The sequence below is a fragment of the Castor canadensis genome, chromosome 1, assembly GCF_047511655.1.
Source record: "Castor canadensis chromosome 1, mCasCan1.hap1v2, whole genome shotgun sequence".
NCBI classification, from domain to species: domain Eukaryota; kingdom Metazoa; phylum Chordata; class Mammalia; order Rodentia; family Castoridae; genus Castor; species Castor canadensis.
Window position 1 is genome coordinate 74,525,468 of NC_133386.1, and position 27,173 is coordinate 74,552,640.

The 27,173-nt window shown below is 36.3% G+C and overlaps 1 protein-coding gene across 2 annotated transcripts in view; it reads right to left on the reverse strand.

The window, feature by feature from the left end:
* The window catches only part of Znf292 (zinc finger protein 292), a 77,940-nt gene that overhangs the window by 32,836 nt on the left and 17,931 nt on the right, over positions 1-27,173 (reverse strand). The window contains exons 2-4 of one of the 2 annotated variants that reach the window (XM_020178542.2): positions 7,934-8,088; positions 7,662-7,740; positions 5,397-5,532 (exon numbers count right to left, since the gene is read on the reverse strand). In XM_020178542.2, the coding sequence (XP_020034131.1) occupies positions 5,397-5,532; positions 7,662-7,740; positions 7,934-8,088 (370 nt within the window). Of the gene's footprint in view, positions 1-904; positions 1,018-5,396; positions 5,533-7,661; positions 7,741-7,933; positions 8,089-27,173 lie in introns of those variants that run through there. The other variant, XM_020178544.2, reaches the window with a different exon arrangement.

The window sequence follows — 27,173 nt, forward strand, 5'->3', positions numbered from 1 at the left end:
CTTTTGAAATTCGAGGTTATAGATAAGAAAGGGGAGGAGGCTAGAATGATCCTTGCAGTAATGGATTAGAGTTGGCGATATCAGTACAAATTCTTATTTAATTTAATGTAGATACAGCTGGTTACTATACACTCATAGACGCATAATACATAACAGGGAAACATACAAACATGTATTTCTTCATTGTCCACTTACAAGCAAAAAGCATACCCAGTGTATTATACCCTATGTATTAGTTGGTTTCTAGTAACATCCTCCAACAAAAGGAATCAAGGCTCTTTGGAAAAATAGCTAATTCTATAACTTGACAAAGAAATAAGCAAGATGAGCCTGGAGCATTTTGTAATGCTAGAAAGCAAGGAAGTAGCTCAAATAAAAAACTCATGATAACAAGGTTGTATCAAGAGAAAGCAGTAGTTAAATGAAAGAGCTTTCATTGGCCAAAGCTGGAATAATTTGAGCAACAAAACAGAGTATTCAATTATGACCAAACTATAAAATAAATATCCATTGAGTCCGTATTAACATAAATAAATGACTGAGTAAATCAATAAACAGGGAAGAGATGAATCTCCTATGCAGAATTCTAAACAACTAATGTAGATACTACTCCCTCAAGGAGGGAGTGGGTTGGATTATAGTAATTTCCTTTAAAGAATACAGCATGGTGGTGGTTGTAGTAGGGGTGGTTAACCTTATAGTGGAGAAACCTGACACATTACCTCTGCTAAGCAGTCAAGGTTCATATCAACAGTTACTAGTCATGTTAACATTGTATGTACCCTTGACATGATGTAATGACAGTGGCACTTTACCTATGTGGTCTTCCCCAAAACTCATAACCCCAGTCTAATCATGAGAAGAACATCAGACAAATCCCAAATAGGGACATTCTACAAAATACCTGACCAGTACTCCTCAAAACTGTCAAGGTCATCAATAACAAGGAAAGTCTGAAAAATTGTCACAGCCAAGAAGAGCCTAAGGAGACATGACGACTAAATGTAATGTGGTATCCTGGATGGGATCCTGGAACAGAAAAAGGACATTAGGTAAAAACTAAGGAAATCTGAATAAAGTCTGGACTCAGTTAATAACAAAGTATCCATATACTGATTTATTAATTGTGGCAAATGTACCATACTAACATTAAGATGTTAATAATAATGAAAACTAAGTGTGGGATATATGGGAATGGTTCATAATTATTACAGAATAAATCTAAATTTGTTCTAAAACAAAAGGCTTAATTAAAAAATAATAAATTAGATAAAACTAATTTCAATATTGCAACATTCTTACTTAAGAGAACTGTAAACACTGGTTATAGGCTTTCATCAAATCCTTCTAAAGAAAAATTGACAACTGAGGGCCAAAAGGAAAAAATAAGTGTATTTGGTAAAACAATAGTAATAAAAGAATATGAATAAAATGACTGAAGATAAGTAGATTACTTAAGTATCTAAGGGACCTTAATTTCTATATGTGACCTTTTCTTTAAGTGGTGTTGGGATCAAAACCAGGATCTAGCATGTGCTAGGCAAATGGTCTACCACTAAGCTACATTCCTAGTTCTTGGCTTTTTGAGATGGTCTTGTTATGTACCTCAAATTGGCCTACAACTTGCTATATAGCACAGGATGGCCTCAAACTAGAGCTCCTCTTGCTCCAGCTATCCAGTTGCTAACATTACAGAGGTGCATCACTGTACCTAACTGGACATGATTTTTTTATGGTTATAATCAAGATCAGGAAGTCAACAGGGTATATGCTAATAAGGTCTGCTAATGAGAAGAAACTGAGAAAGACAAAAACCTTGAATAACAAAATACAAGATTCAAAAGGACCTTGACAAGTTGGGAAGAGATAACGATGAAATATGGTGAATTACACAGAAAAAATAAACTGGTGGAACAAAAGAAAAAAAGTATTAAAATGTAAATTTGGAAAATATGAGTAGTAGTTAATCTTTTTTTTCATGCAAAAAAAGCTGTGAGAAAGATATGGCTACCAAAAAGGTAGTATCATTTTGGGTCATACTAACATGTTAGAATGAAAGGGGTGAGGGTATCACTAACCGAAAGCTCACCAGATCACACTTAAGATACAGATTAAGTGTTGACAATTACACATTAAAAAGAACAAAAAGATAGACACCAGTGGCTCACGTCTATAATCCTAATTATTTGGGAGGCTGAGGTTGGGAAGATCGTGGTATGACACCAGCCTGGGCAAAATGTTTGAAACTTCACCTAAACCAATAGCTGGGCCTGGTGGCATGCACCTGTCATCCCAGCTAAAGCAAGAGGTATAAAATAGGAGGATGGTGGTTCAGGCCAGCCTGGGCAAAAAAGTGAGACCCTATCTCCAAAATAACTAGAGCAAAAAGGGCTAGAGGCATGGCTCAAGAGGGACAGTACCTAACAAGTGTTAAGCCCTGCATTCAAACCCTAGAAAACAACAACAAAAAGATAGTAAGAAACATAAAAATGCACTTGAAGGTAGGGAATCATGATTACAGAATTAAAATCATACCACACCCAGAAGGTTCAGTAAAAAGACCAAGCATGGATATATATGATGGTGGCTTTTTAAAATCTCGATTGCTCTCAAGTAAAAGGGGATGTATACTGTGTTAGCTATAGCTACAGGGAAAGAACAAAACATCTAAATAATGGAAACTTCACAAACGTAGTTTTCACAATGAATATTTTTTCATAATAGACTAAGAATGGACTGTCCTACATAGTTACCATTCTCTACAAGCATGAGATATGACTTTTCAGTGATGTTTTAGAGGAGAGTTAAAACTGAATGATAGGGGAAGGGGAATAAAGGAGAATGATGGAGGGGGTGAATTCAACTATGATATATTGTAAAAAGTTCTGTAAGATCACTATGTACCCCGAGTACAACAACAATAAAAATAAAGTATAAAAAAAGAAAATGAACTGAAAAAGAAAAAAGTGGATGACAAATAATTGAGTGTTAACTGCCTTTCCAATCCAGTTATGACTAAGACACAAGTAGTATGTTAAGTCTAAACTTCCTCTGATATTCAGAACTATCTAATTGACTTAACATTGGTTTGTTATTAGAGTTACTTCATTGTAGAATACTAAAACCTTAAATTGAAACCATATCATCTGGAATTTTGAGTCCCATCTACCTTTGCTCTTCCGAATCAAAGAGCATTTCTTCGTTTAGTTGGAATTTAGTAGGATTACCATTGTTAAAATACTTCTTGAAAACTTCAAAGGCTTCACTACAAACAAACTAATGAGTACAGCCTTTAAAAGCATACTCATTTTGCTCTGAGCTCTTACTCTTCTCTTCATACTTTGTTTAGGCCAGATATAGAATATAAGAGCTAGACGTTCCCCATCATTGTACCACCACATTGGAGAATGCAAATAAATTTGTATTGTTGATGCCAAAGTTAATTCCTTCAATTTTTAAAAGGAAATAAATACACACATGTGTTTTTTGTGATTAATCACCAAAGCAGCATTCTAAATACTAGAGGACTAAGTAAAGATTATGACTGCAGACTCTCTCAAATCATGTAACTCTCTAATTGCTTCATGAGCTGTAGTAGAATCTGGCTACCTACAATCCATCTACATTGTAGAAATTCCTCCTGTCTGCATAGTCCAAATTATTCCAGTAGCTCTGTCAGGTGACGATCAAGAAATAAAGCAGCAAAGAGATGGGCAGAGACGTGTTAACAGATACAATGTTAGACACATTCAAACAAGTAAGGAAATTGAGTACATTCTTAAAAAATAAAGTTTAAACCCCTGATAAGGGAGAGACTCCTATTCCTTTGTCAAAACAATTGACAATGGAAAAGAGACACTAATCCTTCATTCAGGTTAGCTATAACTGTATTTATTAGACAAGGTGCAACAGGGCATAATATCAGAAGGGAGAAGTTGAGGGCCTGACTAATTCCTGGCTCTGCCTCTCATCACTTTTAAAGTGATATGGAAAAGACAGCTTTTTGGGTTTTTTTTTGAGCCTTCATTTACTCATCTGTAAAACAGGGACAAAGGACAAGAACCACCTTTATTATAGAATCATTGTGAAGGCGAAATTAAATCACACATGTAAATTTTCACGTTAGGAACTATATATACAATGTAATTTGGTATTACTCTTAATATACACAATCAGTATTTCCAAAAGTTGAGATTAGAAAGTAGTATTTGCTATTAGAAATAAAATAAATGTGTGTTAATCTACTAGGGATAAGTCTAATGTCAGTGGCAAAAAATCTAAGATTCTCCACTTTTAAATTTATTATTATTATTTTAAGTAATGTGAATCTATTTTCCATTTCTCTAAGGTCTTTTGTATCAACTACATGGATATCCTACGTGGATATGAAGGAGATGGTAAAAATAAACTTCTTGTGGGAAGAAATGGGTAATATTGCAAGAACTATCAGAAAGCAAGGAGAAAATGGCAGAAAGGGAAGACAGGAAGACCACTGGCCTGAAAAAAAGTTTGGAGATGGGCTGTAAAGTTTTTTGGTAAATATCAAAGTATCAGAAGAGTGTACAAACAAGTGGCTTAATATTTCTTTATCATGGCTTTCAGAACTTGCTGTAACATAGTAATTATCTACTCTTTACCATCAGTCAATGAGAAAAGCCGCAATAAATAATGGAAGAAGTAGTTAGTGGCTTATCACACTATACACTATACACTTTTTGGCACTGCATGTTAGTTTTCTAAGTTTACTTCTCTAGTTAAATACCTGAGGAAAGGTTAGGATGAAATCTGGGCACAATTTCCTAAAGTATCTCAGGAAAAGCACCTAGAAGACAACTGTGCTTTTCATCATGGTATATGTAATTTAAAACTCTAAATACTGATTTATATATTAGTGACTTGTCATCTACTCTCAATAAGAAACTTGACAGTTTGAATTTAACTGGGATCTTTATTGCCTGAGTTCATGTAACATCAAAGCACAGTAAAACTGGGAAAGAGTACTAATCTTAAAGACAGAAGACTTGAGTTATAGCACTGATTTCTTATTCTATTTTGAGGAAGTCATTTAATTACCATATTTCTGCTTCTCCATCTGTCAAATAAGTTAATCTTCAAACATAACCTACATTGCCACCTGTCAAGATGCTGCAGAGGAAACTCCTCTGTTGAAAGTTGTTGAGAAAAAAATTCCAGTTCTTTCTGTTATTCTAAGATTCTAAAATCTATAAATACATCTTCCCCTCTATAAAATAAGGTAAAGGGCACTGAGTCTCTCAGGTGAAATTTAATTAAATGGGCCTTCTTTGGGATATCTTGAGATGAATTATATTCAAACAATTTTATATATGCTTTTTTCTAGTCTAACGATTGTTTTTCTCTCTCTCTAGAAAATTTACCTTTATCCTTATCCAATGGTTCCTGGGAAAGTATAGTGCACAGTACCGGGTTTTTCCACACCCCAGTCTCTTGAGCTAGAGTAGCTAAAAATTGCAATTCACAGCTGCCATTCTCCATCAGCTTTTCATGAGCTACCTATAAATATTAAATAAACATCCAAAGAATTACAACAGATTTTTTAAAGCAAGCTTACCAGGTTTTAAATATAATACTAAACTTTTGAAAAATAAAGACTTTTATCTTAAAAATTTCAGATCACATTACAAAGTGCTGAATTCCCTTAGTTAATCTAAACCAAGAGTAAAGTTACTTCTTAAGGAAGTGATCAGAATATTCATAAGCATAAAAGACCTTATGCATTTTATATCTTCTAGTTTAGTAAAAATGTTCCTCAAAATCTTTCACGATTAATAAAAAGAACTAAATCATGGCCTAAGTGACAACTTACATGTATTCCAATAAAAGGGACTTATAAAAAAAAATGAGATGTTTCTGAACCTTGCTTACTAGTTGTTTCCAAGTACTCACACAATCAGCAGATTCTTCAATCCATAAAAGACCCAATAGTTTTAATTCAATTCAGAAAATGTTTATTTAGAATTTCTATGAACAAACTACTGGGGAAGAGAGCAATCAGTTCTTGTCTTTATGTGGCTAGTTCTTCTGCTAGTGGGATAAAATAAGGTTTTAACAGTTAAAACACAGGGGAAATAAAGCAGGTATAAATTAACCTTGAAGAAGCTCTAAAATGAGAACAAAGTGTCATGGAAACACTTAAAGCTATAAGTTATGTTCAAGCAAAAAGATAATTCCTCAAAACCATTTAAAAAAAAAGAAAAAGAAAAAGAAAAGTTTTTTTTAAGCACTTGCTGGATTTATGGGGATTTAAAAATTACTTCCCAGGGCTAGGGATATAGCTCAGGGGTACAGTCTTTGCCTAACATGTACAAAAGCCCTGGGTTTGATCCTGAGCACCCTTCCGCTTCTCCCCAAATTCTGCTGCTATTATATGAAAAAGGATCAACAAATGCTTTTGTTTCAGAAGTTAAAGTTTATCTAATATGTTAGCAAACAAAAATCAGTAGTATAAGGAGCTCAGTATTATGTTTGTGAATAAACAACGTATTTAATTTGGTGGTGGGGTGTATCTGAATGCCAAACAATGAAAAGTTTTGAAATAATTATTTACTTAAAAATAAATGCTTGCTGGGAGGGTAGGGGGACAAAACTAAGAGACAAATTACTAATATGTTAAAGTAGAAAATGCATGATCAAAAGGTTAGTGCAATGTGACAAACAGGACAAGACACTTCCATTTCAACAAACAGTTATTAAGCATCTATTATGTGTAAGACACTATGTGGAATCCTACGGTGTCAAATAAGATAGGAATTCTACACCTTCAGGGACCTTGCACTGGATATAGACTTTAATGTTTAATATTAAAGTAGAAAAGTTGATTTCTCTGCCTAGCTATACCTTTATGTGCCTCTAAAATTTATGGCTAACCCCCTCTTTGAAATATTTGTTACAGAGAAACTTATGGTCTAAAAATAATTTAAGAACTCTGAGGAAAGAGGAGAGAAGGGAAAGGCAAGGGAAAGGCAAGGGAAAGGAGGGGAGGGAAGGAAAGGAGCAGTAATACAGGAAGGCAGCACAATCTAGTGCTTGAAATAAAATCCTCTAAAGGAACTACATGCTAAATTGTATAGTATAAATATAAAAAACTGTACTAAATGAGACAAAGCATGTGTTTTCAGATATGAGGAAAAACATACGCTTTGAATATGGAACCCTGGTCAAATAACTATTCTGTAATGTTAGCTGTATTAAGTTTGAACTGCTAATTATTTTAGAATATGAGCCTCAGTTTCCTCACCTTCAAAATAGGGGAAATATACCTACCCTCAAAAGTTTTCAAAGAATTAAATGAGACGTTATTGTTATAAATCATACTGTAGACCTTAAACAATTAAATGGTTTCTATATTCAAATGAGGGCATTTTCTTTTGTCTTCCCTTACTGCTCTGTCAAAGTCCTAATTATTTGATTTTAATGAACTGTGAAATATTCATCCAGTCTATCTAAATGTGCATGTTCATTTAGCAAACATTTATCTACAATATACAAAATACTATTGTTAATCAGAGCAGAAATTGTATGTCATTACTCAGATGTTTTAAAGTTTAGCCAAAAAATTTTAAGAATAAGGAAAAATGACGTAAGATACACTGATATTAAATCTAACAGGTAAATATTCTCACCTGTACCAGTGTCTGAAATTGTTCCCACTGTTTATCTGATAACTCAACAGGTAGACACAGTAAAAGTTCAACACAGCTTCTAAAAGACAAAAAGTTGGTAAGGATACAAATAGTTATTAAAATTCCAAGTAAATTAAAACCAGTAATTCTAATATCATCAGTAGTCTCCCTATAACAAATCTATTTTAAGTTAAATTACCATAAGTACTGATAAAATGCTTAAGAGAAAAGCTACATATGGTTTTTTATTTACTTTTCAAAGGTCTACTCACAATGCCAAGCGTTCCAGAACCAATGCTACATTTTCACACTCAGAGGTAAGATAAGGTCGAGCTTTAACATAACTTTGGATAGCCACTGTGTATACCTCCAATAAAGGTAAAGGATCTTCTGAAGTTTTCCATTTCTCTGCATATTCAAGGAGGGTCTGTTTGGGAAGGAATAACAAAAAGTATTGAAAATGCAAATCAAAATATACATTGGCTAATCAGCTGTGTTTTTATTTCTTCACTGAGAAATTCGAAAACATTTTTATTTACAAAAACAAAATTTAGTTTATTCTAATTGAAATGTTAAAAGAAATAAAGACATACTTTTGCATAGCAGCTCTATGTAAAAGATTAGTGTTAATTCATTCAGCAGTAGTGTAATTTCATCAAGCCTGGTTTTAAATAGTTCAAGTGTTTTCTTCTTTCCTCTACAGTCAAAAATGCTACTTTCCCCCTAGTAATAACTAAGACTTAAAAAGTTATTTTAAAAAGAGGATACCTGACAGCAGTAACTGACCAGGCATGCAGGAAAGAATTTAAAAGATTCATATATTTTACATACAGAGCAGAAATTTTAATAACATATGAATTACAGGTTATTGTTAAAAACTATTTCAGTACTACTTCAGTCCATAAAAAAATAACAGTGCAGCGGATGGAGTGGCTCAAGTGGTAGATAGAGCACCTGCCTAGCAAGCATGAGGCCCTGAGTGTAAACCCTAGTACTGCCAAAAAAAAAAAAAAAAAAAAAAAGAAAACAGGACATAACAAATTGCTTTTGACAAGCTTTTATCATTTAAAAACCTAAAGAACTTCAACATATAAAAACCAATATTAAAGATATTAAAAAATGAAGGTCAGGTAATTTTTTGCTTCAAGTGGTAGAGTACCTACTTGCCTACTAAGCATGAGGCCCTGAGGTCAAACCCTGGTACCACCAAAAAAACTTTCATGACCCTTCCATTAAGTACATTATTTGAGAATTACTGAAAAAAAAAAAAAAAAAGAAAAAGAAAAATACTGCTTATCCTTTTGAAGGAAGAGATGAAGGAGACTGGCAATGGCAGGTATACAGAAATGTACATGTTAACACTCTGTAACTATTAAAATCACGAGTGACTAAAAACTATCTAGAAGTCTTTATAGTAGTCATATATTCATAGACCATGACCCTCTCTTAACTTCAACCTTTTCCTCCTCTTCTACCCCAAGAAGTGTGGGGAAATACTGACCGCCAAGACAATTAGAAAAAACACCAAAAAGCTACAGCCACAGTGTAGGATGTGGAGGAGGCAGTGCAAGGGATATTCAAGTAGGTCCACAACAAACTCCAACAAAATATCCATGAAAAAATACCCAAATCTTTCCCAAACAAGTCCTGAAAACAACTGCTTTATGTTCCATACTTTGACCTCATCCCAGTCTCACTGTATTCAAAACCTTTGTGGTACAGAACAGACTACGGGAATAAAAAGAATCATGGATAAGTTTTCCTAGCTCCATCTAAGTTTGAAATATCCGGAGATTCAAAGGTAAAGCCCTTCCTGAACTTTTAATGAAAATTAAGGATAAGATTAAGGATAGAGATGCTGGGGAAGGGAATAAGTGCTTCTGTACAAAAAGCACTCCCTAAGGAGGTACAGGTCAGTTAAAATTAATTAGAAATGAATGGCACTGTAGCTGGTCAATGCGGAAAAGTGTTAAGGCTGCCTACCCTATTCCCAAAATTATTCCGCCCTCAGATTTGCCTCACTATTTTATATATCATTCCAGGTAGGACAACGTTTTCAGAATTCTTACTTTTTCTCTAAATATTCCTGAAATAAAGAAAAACTTTAATTTTTCATGGATCTGAAATTGTTATATGATGAAAACATTCTCTTGCATGGTGATTGATTAGCACAATTATGAACTGCAATTAGTGCCTGGTTGAGCCAACATGAATCAAAGAAGACTGAATAAGAAAATATGAAACTCAATGATGTAAAGCAAGCATTCTGTTAAAAGGGATGTTGAATTCCCATCAGTCTTTCAAGCTTGTACCATAACAAGAAGGTGTAGTGTAAGAAAAAATACTTGGCTTTTATATTCAGTTCTTGGCACAGAATTAAAACCCTTGAAAACTCTTGAGTGGTGAGTGAATGTCTTTCTTATATGCTAGTGAGATGACTTTTGGCTGTAGAGCAACTAGATAGCTTCAGGATGGAGTATGTCACCAAGCCATGATTAGGTTGAGATTTTCAGCCCTACTACTTCCCTACCCAAGTCTCTGAGGAAGGGAAAGGAACCAGAGATTGAGATCAACCTCCAATAATCTGTGATTTAATCAAGCACACCTATGTAATGAAAACTCCATAAAAACCTCTAAACAACAGGGTTCAAATAGCTTCTGAACTAGCAAACGCTCAAGTGCCAAGAGGGTGGCATACCCCAACTCCACAGGGACAGAGCTTTCTGGTTCTTCATTTGTATCCTTTATGATAAACTGCAATGGTAAATATATACAAAGTATTCTCCTGAATTTTGTGAATCATTCTAACAAATTATCAAACCTGAAGAGTTGGTTGGGGGAACTCCCAACTTTGTAGCCAAATGTGACACAAGTTTAGGGAAGCTGCAGGGGCCCTAGTACTTTCAGCTGGGTAAAGGGTAACCTTGTGAAAGTGATTCCTTAACCCTGAAGTCTCACACTAATTCCAGATACTAGTGTCAGAATGCAATGAATTCATTCATTTTATGAATGGTTTGATATTGGGCAGTTAAGAGAAAAGTGTTAGTGGAAATGACACTACATATTTGGTATTCAGAATAAACAAACTTCTCAGCAGGATTAAAAAAAAAGTGAATTGGATGGGTACAGTGGCATAAGCCTGCAGTCCCAGCTACTCAGAAGGCTAAAGACTGAGGATTTCTTAACCCAGGGGTTTGAAACCTGTTTGGGTAACAGTAAGACCTTACCTCAAAAATAAAATTTTAAATAAAAAAATTTAATTTAAAAAAAAAGAACTGAGGGAACAGGGGTACAGCTCAGTTGTACAGCATATACTAATGAGGCCCTGGGTTCAATCCCCAGCACTCCCTGCCAAAACCAAATCTGAACAATAAGTGATATGTCATGGTACCTAAGAACCAGAAAGCACCTTAAAAATGATCTTCTTTTACCAGATTTTATAAATGAAGAAAGAGGATATAAGAAAAATATACTGGTGACAAGGAAAACATTTAAGTGCCTACTTGTCGGCTAAGAATAACAGACATAGGGTCATGACAGAGGAAAAGGAGGTGACAGATTATGAGATGGTGTGAAAAAGAAAACTGATGACATACTCATACTGATACAGAACAAGCTACACTAAATTGAGTTAAAAAAGCAAATACCTATAATCTGTATAAAGTTACAAGAGTTGACATTCACAGTAAGTAAGAGTTTCCCCTTGCTCTTAAGTACTAAGATGAAGCAGAACCACTGTGCAATTGAAAGCATCCATAATATACTTGCTTTATAAATTATGATTTCTTTAATTAAAAAAGTTACTTATTTGCATCTATGTTCTTAACCTACACAGAATTTTCAGGCAGGAATCCAAAGAAAATCAGACTCATTTTGCAAAGTCATGAAAGACTTTAAAGATCATCTAATCTGATTTTACAGAGTAGTCATCAAAGGGTCAGGTGACTTGCATAATATTATTACAATAGGTAAACAGAAACTACAGACATCTTCATTCTCTTTGCAGTATTCTGCTGGCTACAAGCAAATACCATTTTAAAATAATGTAACATAACTATAAATTAGTAGTTACTTTATAACTACTAAGAGGCTTTCACCCATAATATTTCAATATGAGGTAAATACTATTTATCCAGTTTGCCAGCCACAATGGAATTAAACTTGACTTCTTTACTGGGTAGCTTACTTTGAAAAATTTAACTCAAAACAGCATAAAGAACAAAAGGTTCTCACATAAGAAACTAAAAGGGCAGGTTGTAGGACTGGTCACTTTAGTAACTCAGTAATACCTTTAAGGAACCCACCTATCTCTTCACCCTGCTGCCATTACATGGTGCCCCTGACCCTACCACTTATACCCCAGGTCTTGAGGGTAACATATTTTCCTTATTCAGATTTAGCAATAATCAGAACACAAGACAAAACCACCTCTTCATACAAATCTTTTAGGAACAAGGAAACCTTTCCCAGAAACCTCAAGCTCAACTCTGGTCAGAAGACTGCCCTTCATAAGCCACTGGATGGTGAATATTTCATCCCTAAGATCTGTGGGTGTGAGCATTTTGAGCTGTTCTGAATGCTGAATGAGGCCTTGGAACTCAAGGATAGCCAAACTGAAAAGGAGCCAGGGGAGAGCAGAGCTCACTCCAGCTACCAAGAAGTCCAAGAAGGGCCAGTCTACCGCCCATCATTAAAAACTAATATTCAAGAGGGAGGGGCCTGATTCAGACTGACATCCTTTGCTTCCTGTTTGCCAGCCACAGCCTCCCCATTCGCCCCATCCTCCTTCTTTATTTAATCCTCTGCTGTGCCTCAGAAATACCCAGAACCAAGAACTCTGCCATTTGCAATGGCCTGAGGTTCCACACAAGAAGTTGACTTGCACTGGTATTTTGGGGATGGTGGTGGGAGCTAGGATTCACCAGCTTAGCTTTTGAGGTTTTGACTGTGAGGAGTGTCAGGAGAGAGGAACAAGTTCTTGCATGTGCTGAGTTGTAAGCTGTTCTTGAAGAGAACTAACCAGGACTTCACCTACCTTCAATACCCACATCTATGAAATGCTGGTATTGTACCTACCACCTCACAGGGTTTGCTGTGGGAGTTAATTAAATCACATATGTCTGACCTTGAATGATATGAAGCTACCACATACCGGCTGGGACTTGACCCCCTTGGGGGTAATGGTTCCCTGCCACTGTTGGGGGATAGGTTGATAGTTTCCAAGACTGGGCAACTGGTTGAGAGGAAGAAGTTGCCAAGTCTCCACTGACCCAGCCAAATCCTGTCCAGCCTCTTGGTGAACCTTGGCAATAAGGAAATCACACCCTGGAGGATTCCAAGATGGACTCATTTAGAGTCCACATTTACCAAGACCCATTTTACTTTCCACATGCTCACGGCCAATTTCTTTTGTATTCTGCAAGGCACATCTGCACTTGTCACCCCCCCCTTCTCCCCTTTTATATATTGATTTCTTATTTTACAATAAAATTTTTCTACCAAAAAAAAGAAAAAAAAAGATGATTCCCCTTCAGGTCACACTGGTCAGAAGTACATCAAACATCTATGCCAAAAATCACTGCATGGACAGGTGGTGTACCTTGGTGCCACAGTGCATACTTAGCATGTGTAAGGCCCTGGTTCAATCCCAACAGACAAACAAATATTACTTAGCCATAATGCAATCCCACAGCTAACATTTAAGACAATCAGAACCCATTCTCCGAGGCTTAAGATATGGTGCAGGGTCCAGGGTTTGCTTCTCTACTGTGCAAAGCCATGTTAAGGAAAGAAAAATGTGAGAATAAAATCAAGATTCTATTAAGAAAGGAGAAGGAACCAAAGCACCCCCCCCTTTCCCATTAATGTTTTATTCCCACACCCCTTCAAAGAATAAATGAATGTGTTTCCGTAACTACGTATGTATATATACACACGCACATATGTGTGTATACATATATATTCACATACACAAAGAAAGATGAAAGTCATTGTAGTCTGGTTTGGAAAAGGGATGTGAGGGATGGTACAGAGGAGAGAAAAGAGTAAACAAACTTAATAGGTCTTTCTAGCTAGGCGCTGGTGTGTACACCCTGAGTTCAAGCCCCAGTGCCGCAAAAATAAAAAAATTAAAAAAAATTTTTTTTCTACCAGGCATCAGATTGCTTCCATTAATGAGTATACTGTATGGTTAGAAAATTTAAAACTTCATTTATGAGGAATGACTGATACAACTAAGGATGCTTAATCTGGATAATAAACAATTATTGGCTGCATACGTGCTTGCTTTGGCAGTACATATACTACAATACAGAGAAGACTAGCATGTCTCCAACTGTGCAAGGATGACATGCAAATTTGTGTTCTATAGTTTAAAAACATTTACTGAAAAGTTACCATGTACTAGACACTGTCCTGAGAGGTTTACGTGTATTGCATATTAGCAATTAAGTAAATTATAATTAATATGCTGACATTGTATGTATATTTCAACTGAACAATCTGAGGTACAAAAAACCAGAGCTGGTAAGTGGCAGAGAAGGGATTCAAGTCCTAGTAGTTTGATTCCATAATTTGTGTTATCATAGCATTTATTTCTTATGTAAGAATGATGTAATGCATACATACAATTTGTACCTTGCATTCCCCAAATCTCATTAAAACTACAATAATTTTCATAAATCCATAAGAAATGGGAAAATCAGATTGGAGTAAATAAAAATAACTTTTTCAAAATTGGAAGCAGGGGTTAAGGGGGTAACTCAGTGGTAGAGCATCTGCTTAGCATGTGGAATGCCCTGGTTAAAACCCCCAGAAGTGCCCCACACACACACAAAAAGAAAACCCTATGAGAAACCAACCTCCCCAGAGAACCTCCCAAACCTGGAATACTTGTGTTGAGACTGGCACTTCAAGAAAAATGACTTAAAGTAGCTTTAAAAAAATAAAAAAAAAAGGAAGGCAGGGAGATGGTAACTCTACAGAATCAAAGGACTTGGGAATTAGGAGCACTAGGGGCCTCTGGAAATGAGGGTGAAGGTGGCATTAAAAAGGAGAAGAGTGCTTGAAAAGTCTATTTAGGCAGTTAAGTCTCCCTGATTTGCTCATTCTTCACATCTAGGAGACCTAAGCTAGCACTACTGCTCTCCATCCTAAGCAGAGAAGTTGAAGGAGGTATCTCTTGCTTCCCAGGCAGTAAGACAACTTTACATATCAATTATATAGACATCTCCCTTCTCAAGTCTTTTTTTCCAATGCATTTCAGAACTTTCAGTCCTTGGCTGAGTCCTTTTCTGGAAGCTCTAACAGAAAAGACCCGAGGGCTGTGCCTAGGGAACAAGAACAGCTAGAGCCTTTTTATGGTAAAGATTACAAACACATAAGCTTAGAGTTATCAACCTACTCCAAGTGGTATATACCTTTAAATGTGGACACCATGGACCACTAGACATTTGAGGAAAAGTTCTAATATGTGAAAGATTTCCAAATAAACAGGGGTAGGAGCAGAGCACAAGCAACATGAAGTAAGCAGAGATGATGCAGGGAAAAGACAAAATTTTCAGAAACTATCATTAATATCCTTAAAGAAGTAAGAGAACACATTTTATCTATGAGCAAAAAAATACCATGTCATAAAGAAATGTGTAGAGAAAAAAAGGACTAATGCAAATTTACAATATAGTAACAGAAATGTAAATCTTAATTAAAAGAGTTGGAAAACTAAAGATATTTTCCCAGAAAGCAAAGTAAAACTGATAGGAGAGAAAAGATAAGATGTGGAGATTCATGCTAGAGCTCCCATAATCAATGACAGGAGATCAGAATAAGACAAATACTATAAAAATATTAATTAAAGTCAATTTCCTAGAATGTAAGGACATGAATTTTGAAAATGAAAATATCCAATAACTGAAAGTAGACCTACACACCAAGGTACTTTTTCTTAAAATTTCAGAGCTCAAGAAGAAATTATCAAACTTTGACAGGGAGGGGGTGGCAGCCTCCTCAATAGCAATACTGGAGCAAAAGGATAATATAGCACTGCATTAAAAACTGAGGGAAATTACTTCTACCCAATAATTCTAAGTACTAAGATAGAAAAGTCACTCTCAGATGTGCCCAAGTTCTCGAAAATTTCACCATGTAGACATATTTCCCCCAATCAGGTTTCAATGGAAGGCGAAATCTCACCAAAATGAGATGGAATGGAGTGGCAATGACATCCAGGAAAAAGGGAAGCTAACCTGAGAGAGGTGAGAAGATGTCAGAAAAGCAGCTCTGTAATGGGTCTGGAGAATAATCACAACATGTCAGAGAGTTTTAAGAGAAATTTCTTCCAGCTGAAATTGACAGACTACCTAACGTGTGCTTGAATAAGTTGAGAGGAAATTTATACAACAGAGGGAACATTTGAATTAAGTTAATGCTACATACAAAGAAAGTTAAGTTAAAGAATAAAGATAATTTCAGTCTACAGAAACCTGCACTCACGCATTCTGAACAAATGCAAATAAAACATTTACACAAACTGATCATAAACCAGGCCACAGTCATAAGAAATAACAAACAAGCTGGGTGCCAGTTGCTCATGCCTGTAATCCTAGCTACTCAGAAGGCAGAGATCAGGAGGATTGCAGCTCAAGATCAGCCCAGGCAAACAGTTCACAATTCCCTATCTCAAAAATAACCAATGCATATGATAGAGCTCATGTGGTAGAGTGCCTGCCTAGCAAGTGTGAGGCCCTGAGTTCAAACCCCATTACCACAAAAAACCAAAACAAAACAAAATCCAAACACAAAGAGCAAACATCATTTATTCCACATTGCTTGCATACAATGCAATAAAGTTAGATACTATTACCAAAAAGAATACCACTACAAAAAGCACAAACTTCAAAGATTCTAATAGAAATCAGAGAACACTTAGACCCAAACTATAGCAGAACACAACCTACCAAAGTGGGCTGCAGCTAAAGCAACCTTAACAGAGAAATCTATAGAAGCAAATGTTTGTACTGTCATTTCTACTCTAGTTTAAAAAATTCAAAAGCTGTTTCAATACTATATGAAACATGAATACTTCCTGCTTATGTGCACTTTTTTTTGGTGAGAAGTATTAGGTAAAAACTGAAAACTGCATCCAGCTGAATTGAGCTGTGCAAGAATACACAAAATGCACACATGCATGCAACTTAAAACATGTACTAGATATCTCAGTTCAACACGGCTGTTATTACTTATACTTATCCACATGTGGTAACTTTCTGTCCAGTTTCAGAGAATTCTTCCCCCATCTCACAGTAACTTACAAACTGCATCTCTTCTGACATACTTTCTTTCTGATATCCACTTCCACAGGCAAATTTCAGTATTTTGGGTTTTTTTGGTGGTTTGAACTTAGGACCTTGTACTTGCTAGGCAAGTACTCTACCACTTGACCCAAGTCCCCAGTCCTGCAAATTTCAGATGCTTTTCAAAGTTAACTATCATATTCACAGCAGTACTTAGGTATTTTGCAACCACTTAATAGGTATTAAACTGCTAGTCAATAAGGTTCTTTCTCTGTCATTACTGCAGGCAATACATACATTAAAAGCCCAAAAGAATTCATGACAGAAGCTGGATATTAGATCAGTAAGCAATACCGACTGTAATTCTACTCAAATGTAAGGGATTAGAGAGTATAATTGATTTTCCCTTATCACCTCCCCCACCTTCCTCCAACCCAAAGCTTGAGCACACTAGACAAAACACTCTACTACTGAGATACACTTCCCAGCTAACAAAGTGTTAATTGTTAGGAAAGGTGGCTCAACTCTGTAATCCTTGTTACTTGGGAGGTAGAGATCAGGAGGATTGCCATTCCAGGCCAGCCTAGCCAGAAAGTTCGTAAGACCCCATTTCAACAAATGGCTGGTACAGTGGTGCATGCATGTCATCTCAGCTACATGATGAACACAAATAGGAGGATCATGGTTCAGGCCAGCATGGGCATAAAGTGAGACCCTATCTCAAAAATAAACAACACAAAAAGGGCCGATAGCTCAGGTGGTAGAGCAGCTATGCTGCCTAGCAAGCATGACACTCTGAGTTCATAACCCAGTAACACCAAAATAAAAGTACGTAAGAATAAACTTAACAAAATATTTCTAAGATCTTTTTAGAAAAAATTGTGAAACTCTATTGAATGATATAAAAGAAGACTGCACTATATATAAATACCACCATTTCTTAATCCATTCATCAGTAGTGGGGCATCTTGGCTGTTTCCATAACTTAGCTATTGTGAGCAGTGCTGCAGTAAACATGGTTGTGCAGGTGCCTTTAACTGAAACCTGACTTACATTCCTTTGGGTATATCCCAAGGAGTGGTATTGCTGGATCATATGGCAGTTCTATTTTTAGTTTTTTAAGGAACCTCCATACTGTTTTCCATAGTGGTTGTACTAGCTTATATTCCCACCAACAGTCTGTGAGGATTCCTTTTTCCCCCACATCCTTATCAACATCTGTTGCTTGTGTTCTTGATGATACCATTCTAAAAGGAGTGAGGCAGAATCTTAATGTGGTTTTGATCTGCATTTTCTTATTGGCTAGAGATGCTGAGCATTTCTTCATGTGTTTTTTAGCCATATGAATTTCTTCCTTTGAGAAAGTGCTGTTCAGTTCATTTCTTCACTGGGTCATTGATTTTTAGGGGGAGTTTAGTTTTTTGAGCTTCCTATATATTCTGGTTATCAATCCCTTGTCAGATGTATAGCTGGTGAAGATTTTCTTCCCTTCTGTGGATGGCCTCTGCAATCTGGTGACCATCTCGTTTGTTGTGTAGAAACCTTTTAGTTTCATGTAGTCCCATTTGTCAGTTCTTTCTCTTAGTTGCTGAGTCATTTGATTTATATTTAGGAAGTCACTGCCTATGCCTTTATGTTCCAGTATGTTCCCTGCTCTTTCCTGCACTAACTTCAAAGTTTCAGGTCTTATATTAAGGTCCTTAATCCACTTTGAATTGATACTTATATAGGGTAAAAGTCAAGGGTCTAGTTTTTGTTTTCTGCATGCAGATATCAAGTTTTCCTAGCAAAATTTGTTGAAGAGGCTGTCTTTTCTCCACTGGATGTTTTGGATATCTTTGTCAAAAATCAGGTGGGCATAGCTGTGTGGATTTATATCTGCATCTTCTATTCTGTTCCACTGGTCTTCATGTCTGTTTTTGTGCTAGTAAAAATGTCTTTTCTTCACAAATGGAAAATAGGAAGGTACAACAGGTCCTGTTGGGATTGGGACCAGTGGGAGGAGGGAGGATATAAAGAAAGGGTGTAGGACGGTGAATGTGGTAGAAATATTATGTACTTGTGTGAAAATGGAAAAATGTGACCTGTTGAAACTGTTAGGGTGAACAAAAAGAAGCCACATTAGAACTTGAACCCCTCCTCCATACTGAAAACTCTCCACACATCCCTAAAGAAAACCAGACATCCACCTTTAGCCATTTACTATAAACTCCTCACCTAGCCTAGAAGGAATGAAACTACCCTAAGTCATTATCTTAGAGGGCCAGAGGGCCATTGAGGATTATCTCAACTAGTGACCTTTCTGGGACTTCTCCAACCACCTCATAAATACCCCCAGTCTGTAAGTGGCTATGGGCTCCAGCTCTCTTGCTGGGATAGCCCTCTGCAGAGCTTCTCCTCCATAATAAACCAGATTGCTGGCATTCAAGCTGTTATCCCTGTCTATTCATTCTGCACCTCTTTCATTTCTTACACAAACTGTTCCAGGAATTGGGGAGGCGGGAGGTGATGGGGGGTAAATTCAACTACAATATATTCTAAGAACGTCTGTAAATGTCACAATGTACCCCCAACAATAGTATGGTAATAAAAAAAGAAGAAAAAAGATGACTGAACAAGTGGAAATAATCACATTTATGGATGCTGGAAGATAAAATTTAAAGATGACAATATGATCCAAGCTTAATCTAAAAAGTCAAAGCAACCTCAGTGAAACTCCCCATAGGATTTTTTGTAGAAATTGACAAGCTGATTCTAAAATTAACACAGGAGGCCAAACCAATTTTGAAAAAAACTGTTGAGAGTACTTGCCCTAATCAGATAACAAGATTTAATCTAAAACTATAGGAATTAAGACACTGTGATACACGTGAATTTAGAACATAACAGATGCACTATTAAGAAATTAATGAAGACAACCCAGACTAGCTAATAAATATAGCTGAAACCGTTATGGGAGTTCCAAGCCAGAGACCTGAGGGGTGAGGGGGTGGGGGGTGGGGGCGGGGAATGATGTCCCTAGCCCTGACTTCAGGGGTACTGACATGAGCTCCCAGATTATACAGGGAAGGGAGAGGGTGGGGGGATGCATGCAGCAACAGCCTTGATCAAACTGTGGTCCACTTGATCATTATCCGAGGGTAGCAGATTAAAAAAGTCACCACTGACTGATGGGTAGCCTGGACTCTTGCCACAAGGTATTTATCTATCAGACCTGTTCCTGGAATCCAAGCCAACTATAGAAGAGAAGACTCACAGCAAAGGATACAGATAGAAAATAAGGTAGTGATATTAAACTTTTACTTTTCTTTTAGTTACCCACAGGGCATCTGCAAAGCAGCCTCTAATCCCTTGTTACAAAACAGGCAATACAGGAAAAAGAAAAAAATCACAACTATTCCTAGCATACAACAAAATTATATCTTATATGATTAAATGTCTAAATGTAAAAAGGCAGTACTTTAAAAACTTCAAAAATAAAACACAGAATAGTATTTCAACAACTTGGGGCAATGAAGGATTTCTTAAGTGTGGCATAAAACACACAGCTATAGAGAAAAACAATGTTATCTGCAGTTACATTAGAATTATAAAAACTTTTATGCTTGATCTTAGCCAAAATCTCAGAAATAATAGAATTAAAAACTTCTGCTCAGCATTGGTCCTGAGTTATAGTTAGCTGGGGTAATAAGTTCTGTGTGCTAGTATGCAGTAGGGTGACTATAGACAATGGGCCATGTAGTTCAAAAGGTTAAAGTTTCTGAATCTGTTCACTATAAATAAATGATGTTTGAGGACAGATATGTTTACTCTGATTTGAATACTATACAATATCTATAGACATGTATCAAAACATCATAGTATCCCATAAGTGTACACAATTATTATGTATCTGCTTAAAATTTTTTAATTAAAGAAGTGAAATAAAAAGATACGGGCTGGTGTATAACTCAGTAATAAGAGCTTGGTGCGTGAGGCCAAGAGCTGATTCACAACATTGCAATAAATAATTTTTTGTTTTGTTTTGTTTTTTATTTTTGTTGTGTTGGGGGGGTACATTGTGACATTTACAAAAGTTCTCAAAGTAAATCATAGCTGAATTCGCCCCATCATTTTCCTTTATCCCTCCCTCCCCCCAGTTTTGTTGTTTTTCTTGTTTGTTTTTATGGTGCTAGGGATTGAATCTAGGGCCTTGCACATTACAGGCAAGTACTCTGCCACTGAGCTACATCCCTATTCCCAAGATGTATTTTTTTAAAAAAATTTTCACTATTATGCTTACTTTCAAAGTTAATATTTTGCTATTTTTGCTAGAAAGGCAACAGTGAGCTAAACTTTCTAAAATAATCAAGATTAATTTGGATGCTCATGTTATTAATCTAAACTTAAACATTATAATGTGAGGGGGGGAGAAAAGGAGAATGGTGGAGGGGGTGAATTCAAGTATGATATTCGATATACTGTAATAATTTCTGTAAGTATCACAACGTGCCCCCACCCAGCACAACAGAAAAAAGAAATACAATGTGAAAACCAGAATAAACTGACATTCTAAAAACTAATTTTAACATGAGTATTTAAAAAAATTTTTTAATCAACTAACTTGCAGAGTATGGTTGTAAAGCTAGTGTTGTCTGATTTACTCTCCTCTTTGTCCTTCCACTGAAATACTCAGAAAATCACCCATGGATATATATATACAATGTTTATACAAAATTTTAAAAAATTCTGTGTGACCTCAGGGAAGGTTACAGCACAAAGCTAGTAGCAGAAATACAAGTCCAGGAAGACAATAAGAGACTTCCTATACAACTGCCAGTTGGGTACCTTAGAAACCTTTTTTCAGGAAAACAAAAACAAACAAACAAAATGGTGTCAAACAGCCCAAGTTGTTTCCCTTCCCTCACTATGTTGGCCATTTGTACAACCCTCTTTCCAGATGCATTCAGTAAACTAAAATTTGAAGGCATGCAAATGAAGAAGGGAGGCAAACAAATGGTGGAATTATAAAGAATCAAAATTCATTCTGGAAGTGGAGTTGTTTTTTCATGCCATTTCGGGCGAACTGCAGAATATTCAAAATATCTAGGAATAAACTACCCCCCCACACACAAACAGCTCATACCACCTGTTTTTACCCCATTCCAGACAGTTTGGATTAGTTGCCAATATTTCAAAATTGAGATATTATACATAAGAAATCTGGATTTCAAGTTCTTGCAAAATCAGAAGACTGGACACCACTGGCCAGCATTCCAGTGAATTAGGGTGGAAGCTCTGATTCTGAGATGTGCTTTTCCTACGTAAGTCATTAACTTACTTTACATGCCTGGGACTTGTAGGCACTGAATGTTACAACAGTCAGTACAGACAAAACAGCTAAATACTGAAGAGCTTTTAATCCAAGAATATCAAACTACATTAAGACATCCATAAATATCAAATATTTGACCACAGAACAGGTTCATCCAACAACCTTTCAGTTTAAGATCTAGCTGTGGATGTGTATATTTTCAAGCACTAAGTGACTATGACTTAGAAATCTGAGATTTCTGAGATCCAGTGAGTTGCTGAACAAGATGATAGAACAAGTTCACTAACATTTATCATTAACTGACATGGATCCACAATTAACAATACTTCATATATATTTAAGTCAGAGAGAACTGACATTTTATAATATTGATCGCAGTAATTTTTCCTAAAAGTTTGGATTATAGTTTGTATTAAGATTAGAAATTAAACACAATGCTACTTACTCAAAGGGAAAGAAGTAATTTATAAGTTTACTTCATAACTAGAAGAGACTGAGAGTGATGACGTACAATTGGAATCCTGAATTTCAAAAACCAATACATACCCAAGGCTTCAATCTTTATTCACTTATTCCATGGACCCTTGTTAATAATTTAAGAGGAAAATTTTTTAGTTCAAGCACTCAAGAGAGAAACAATTGAGGTTAGATATAGAGGAACAAGTATAAAAAATAGCTGGACTCAGCAGCCAGAGTTGGACTTGCTTCTTTGGAGATCTGGCTACTCAGAGATCCATCTACCCTAAATCATCCTTTTACATTTCCCATTTTCATTATCTACTTAGTATCTTATCTACTTGACACATCCACACATTACCTTAAACTATACTGATAGACTAAGGAGTTTGAGTAAAGATACAAAAATCACAAAATATGAGAACATTGGCTATATGTGTTTTGTTTGTCCCAAAAAAAACAATTATTTTTAAACCTGACAGTGAGCTGGGCTAACATTTAGGAAAATGGTAGGAAACCAATCTTTCTTATTTAACATCCTGTTCCAATCATACAAAGTAACATTAAAGTATACACTGCAAATTAAAAAAAAAAAAAGATATAATTACCCTGGGAGGTTCATCTCCATTAATAACTTAGACAAGTATGTTTGAAATTCTAGAAAAATACAAATTGTATACCCCCCAAAATACAATGTTAATTAAACCGCCATATTGTGTAAATTGAAGGGAACATTTACTTTTGTAAGCAGTAACTTCTTAGTAAGATACAATGTGCTTGAATTTCAATACATGTGCTTGAATTTCAAGCTACATTTTTTGTTTTTAAAGCAGGGGACAGCGTGCAAGAAAAAAACATGCTTAAGAGCGATATGCTACTCCTTGTTACTTTTACTGTTGCAAATCAGTCTATTTTACTTTAAGATGATTAGACTTGCCAGATATGGTGGCTCATGCCTGTGATCCTAGCACTGGGTAGGCTGAAGCAGGAGGATTGCAAGTTCAAGGCCAGCTTGGGCTACATAGCAAGAACCTGTCTCAAAATACAAAAACAAGACTGGGTGGGGAGGCAGAGAGAGGAGAATCAAGGTGTGAGGACAGCTGAGACCCTATCTCAAAAACAAGCCCAGCCAGGCACCAGTGGCTCACATCTGTAATCCTAGCTACTCAGGAGGCAGAGATCAGGAGGATTGCAGCTCAAAAACAACAGTTTGCAAGAGCCTATGGGGGGGTGGGAGACAGAGGGACCTTTGCAAAAAGGGGCTGGTGGAGTGGCTCAAGGGGTACCCTGAGTTTAAACCCTAGCACAGGGGAAGGGAAGGGAAGGAAAGGGGAGGGGAGGGAAAGAGGGAGGGAGGGAAGGATAAGAGACAGGAAACGTCTAAAAGATTCTGGTGTCCTATGGTTCAAAATGATTTAAAAAAAATTAACACAATGTGCCAATTCATTGCTTCTGTAATAGTGTAAAGACTATTGAATATAAGGAACATAAAAAAAGAGAAAAAAGCTATTGAATATAGCAAATCTAACAAATTTTGCTACACAATAATTCGATTAATTTACTTTTATTACTTCCTCTTTCAACTTCCAGAAACATATTTTCATTACCTATTTTAAACATATCCCATAACTTCACAGAAAAAGCATAAATTAAGGTACACAAAAGCCAGAAGTATAAGTCAAGAATCTAAATCAAGAAAAATTCCTGGCAACGAGGATAGTATTAGTAACTATGTGGTAAATGTCATGGAAGACATGACAGGCATCTTAAAGTCTTAGAATTAGCAATGTTATAGATTTTAAACATCCACAAGGAAACTCAAAATATAAAAATGGGCACAATCACATTTTGAAGTCTACAAATAAATCACTTAACAAGTTAGCACTAACATTTAGCTGCAAATAGCTCTTCTATTGTGCTTCTCTGCCTCACCAGCCCCACATTCTCAGTAGTGTAGGTGTGCTTTGCTTTGAACCCTACCTCCTACTTGGGAAAATTTTAAAAGGTAATTCACATTACTGTCATTTGCCAGCTTATTCAAAAGGAAATAACCAAGTGGAAATTTTTTGAGCTACCAAACAAACTGCTAACTTAATAGAAAAGTCCTTGTTTGATGTTTCCTGATTGTTTAAATTAAGATAATAAATATTTAACTATGAAAACACATAATTATTCCATTCTTTCATTAACATATTTTTAAGATTAATGACTTTTAAGGAGCATTCCTATATAATTGCAATCCTACTAGTGTGCATAACTGCTTTTACCACCAAGGCATTTATTGACTGAATGACTGCAGTATTGAGGTCTGAACTCAGGGCCTTGTACTTGCTAGGAAAGCATTCCACCACTTGAGTCCTGCCTATAGTACTTTTTCTGCACTAATTTTTCAGAGAGGATCTCATATCTTTGCCAGAGTCACGATCTTCCCATCTATGCTCCCACCCCACCTTGTAGCTGTTAATAGGTCTGCTTGTTGAGATGAGGGTCTCATTAACTTTTGGCCTGGGCTGGCTCTCAATCAAGAGCTTCCCAATCTCTACCTCCCAAGTAGCTGGGATTGAAGGTGTGAACCACTACAACCAGTTACTTTATTCCTTTTAATACCAAAGCTAGTTTTGAAAGACTAGTAAAAAACTCAAATGTGTCATGTATATGAGGCAGAGTAGGGGGAGCAATGGTAGGTCATAGTTTTCATACATAAAGATATCAAGTAATTTAACTCATTTTAGCCTGCTGCTTCTATCAGACAGGATCTAATAAAAAACAACTATACAATAATTGATCTGGGAATGTTTTACATAAAGAACTATAATTAGCTGGGTGCCAGTGGCACACACCTGTAATCCTAGCTACCCAGGAGGCAAAGGTCAGGAGGATTGGTTCAAAGCCAGCCCTGAGCAATTAGTTTGGAAGATCCTGAGTGGCTCAAGTGATAAGACCATCTGCCTAGCAAGCATGAAGCTGTTGAGTTCAAACCCCAGTGCTCCCCCTAAAAAAACCCTATTAAATACAACAGAGGAGTAACTATAAATATGAAAAGGAAAACTCTAAAGAACGTTCTAGGCTGAAAGAGGGTATGCAAGGAAGGAACACACTTAAGAGGATGGGCAATTCCCAAAGCTACTGCTCCAACTTTGTTGGAAAAGTCATGATTGAGGTCACTGGACAGCAAAGTTCTCCCTGCTCAGTTGCTTGGTCCTAACAGGCTGGTTGGTGGTTGTTATCAGTTGACTGTTTTGCATGAAAGCATGACGTCTGGGGTGTGCAGCGATATTTCAAGGAACTGTGGTGAGTATGGAGCTGGGACTGTGAGCTCGCCAAGGATCTGCCCATGAGGAGCACAGAACCACTGGACATTCCTACATGCAAGCCACTAGTAGTCATGCAGTAGGAACAAAACCAAAAAGTAACAGAAACCCTTCCTTGGGTGTTGTCCCTCCAGCAACCTCAACTGAGGTCAGGCTCCAACACTGCAGATCAAGTAATGAAAAGTTTACTGAGATCTGAGAGGGAATATGATAACTGGCACATCAAAACTCAGGTATCTTCATAGAGAGCAAAGCCTGACATAAATAATAAGCTGGAAATACATGTTATATTCCCGGAAAAGACAGAAAAACCCTAAACAGGTGGAAATGAGCAAGTAAACCCTGCAGTTATTTGATAATGTGTCTCAGCACTACAATGATTTCCAGACAGACAGTATACAATGAACTCTAGTTGAAAAAAACTTCCAGTAGGTTTGTCTAAAGCCTAAACCTATACCTTTATTATTTAATAAACACACCTGGATTAACTATATACATCGCTATAGCACATATGTATATGCATTTATATATGTATATATATATATGAGATATATAATTAGGCAAAATTACATTAAGATTTCATATTCAAATGTCTGCTGGCAGGGCACACAGTTAAAAACTTAAAAGTCCACTGTTGCAGATAATAACCCTACTTTTCCCTGTAGAGTTTAGTTAGTGTCTTTGCACAATATGGGCAAGTTTATTTTTCTTTTTCCAAATTTTTTACTGAGCAGGGCCGGAAGCATGCTAGGCAAGCACTCAGTTTTGAACCACACACCTAGCCCTAACACATTCTTAAATAAGGCTATTATTCATACTCACTACAATGGTAACATGCTTATTTACATTAAGTGTCTGCTGAAGTTTAGATTCAAGGACTTTTAAAGTTTACTATTGTAAACTCTCCTAGTACCTTAAAAAAATTGCAAAAATCAATACCTGTACATCCCCCATAAAAAGGAAAAAAAAGAGTTGTTTTACTTGGTTTGGGTTTTATTTTTTAAACTGAAATCACAGTTACCTGACTTGGGCAAGTTATTTTAATTCTCTGTGCCTCAGTGGTATCATATATAAACAAGGATAGTAACTACCTATTTTAGAGGTCAGTAAGGATTGAAATGAGTTAATGCACCCCCCCAAC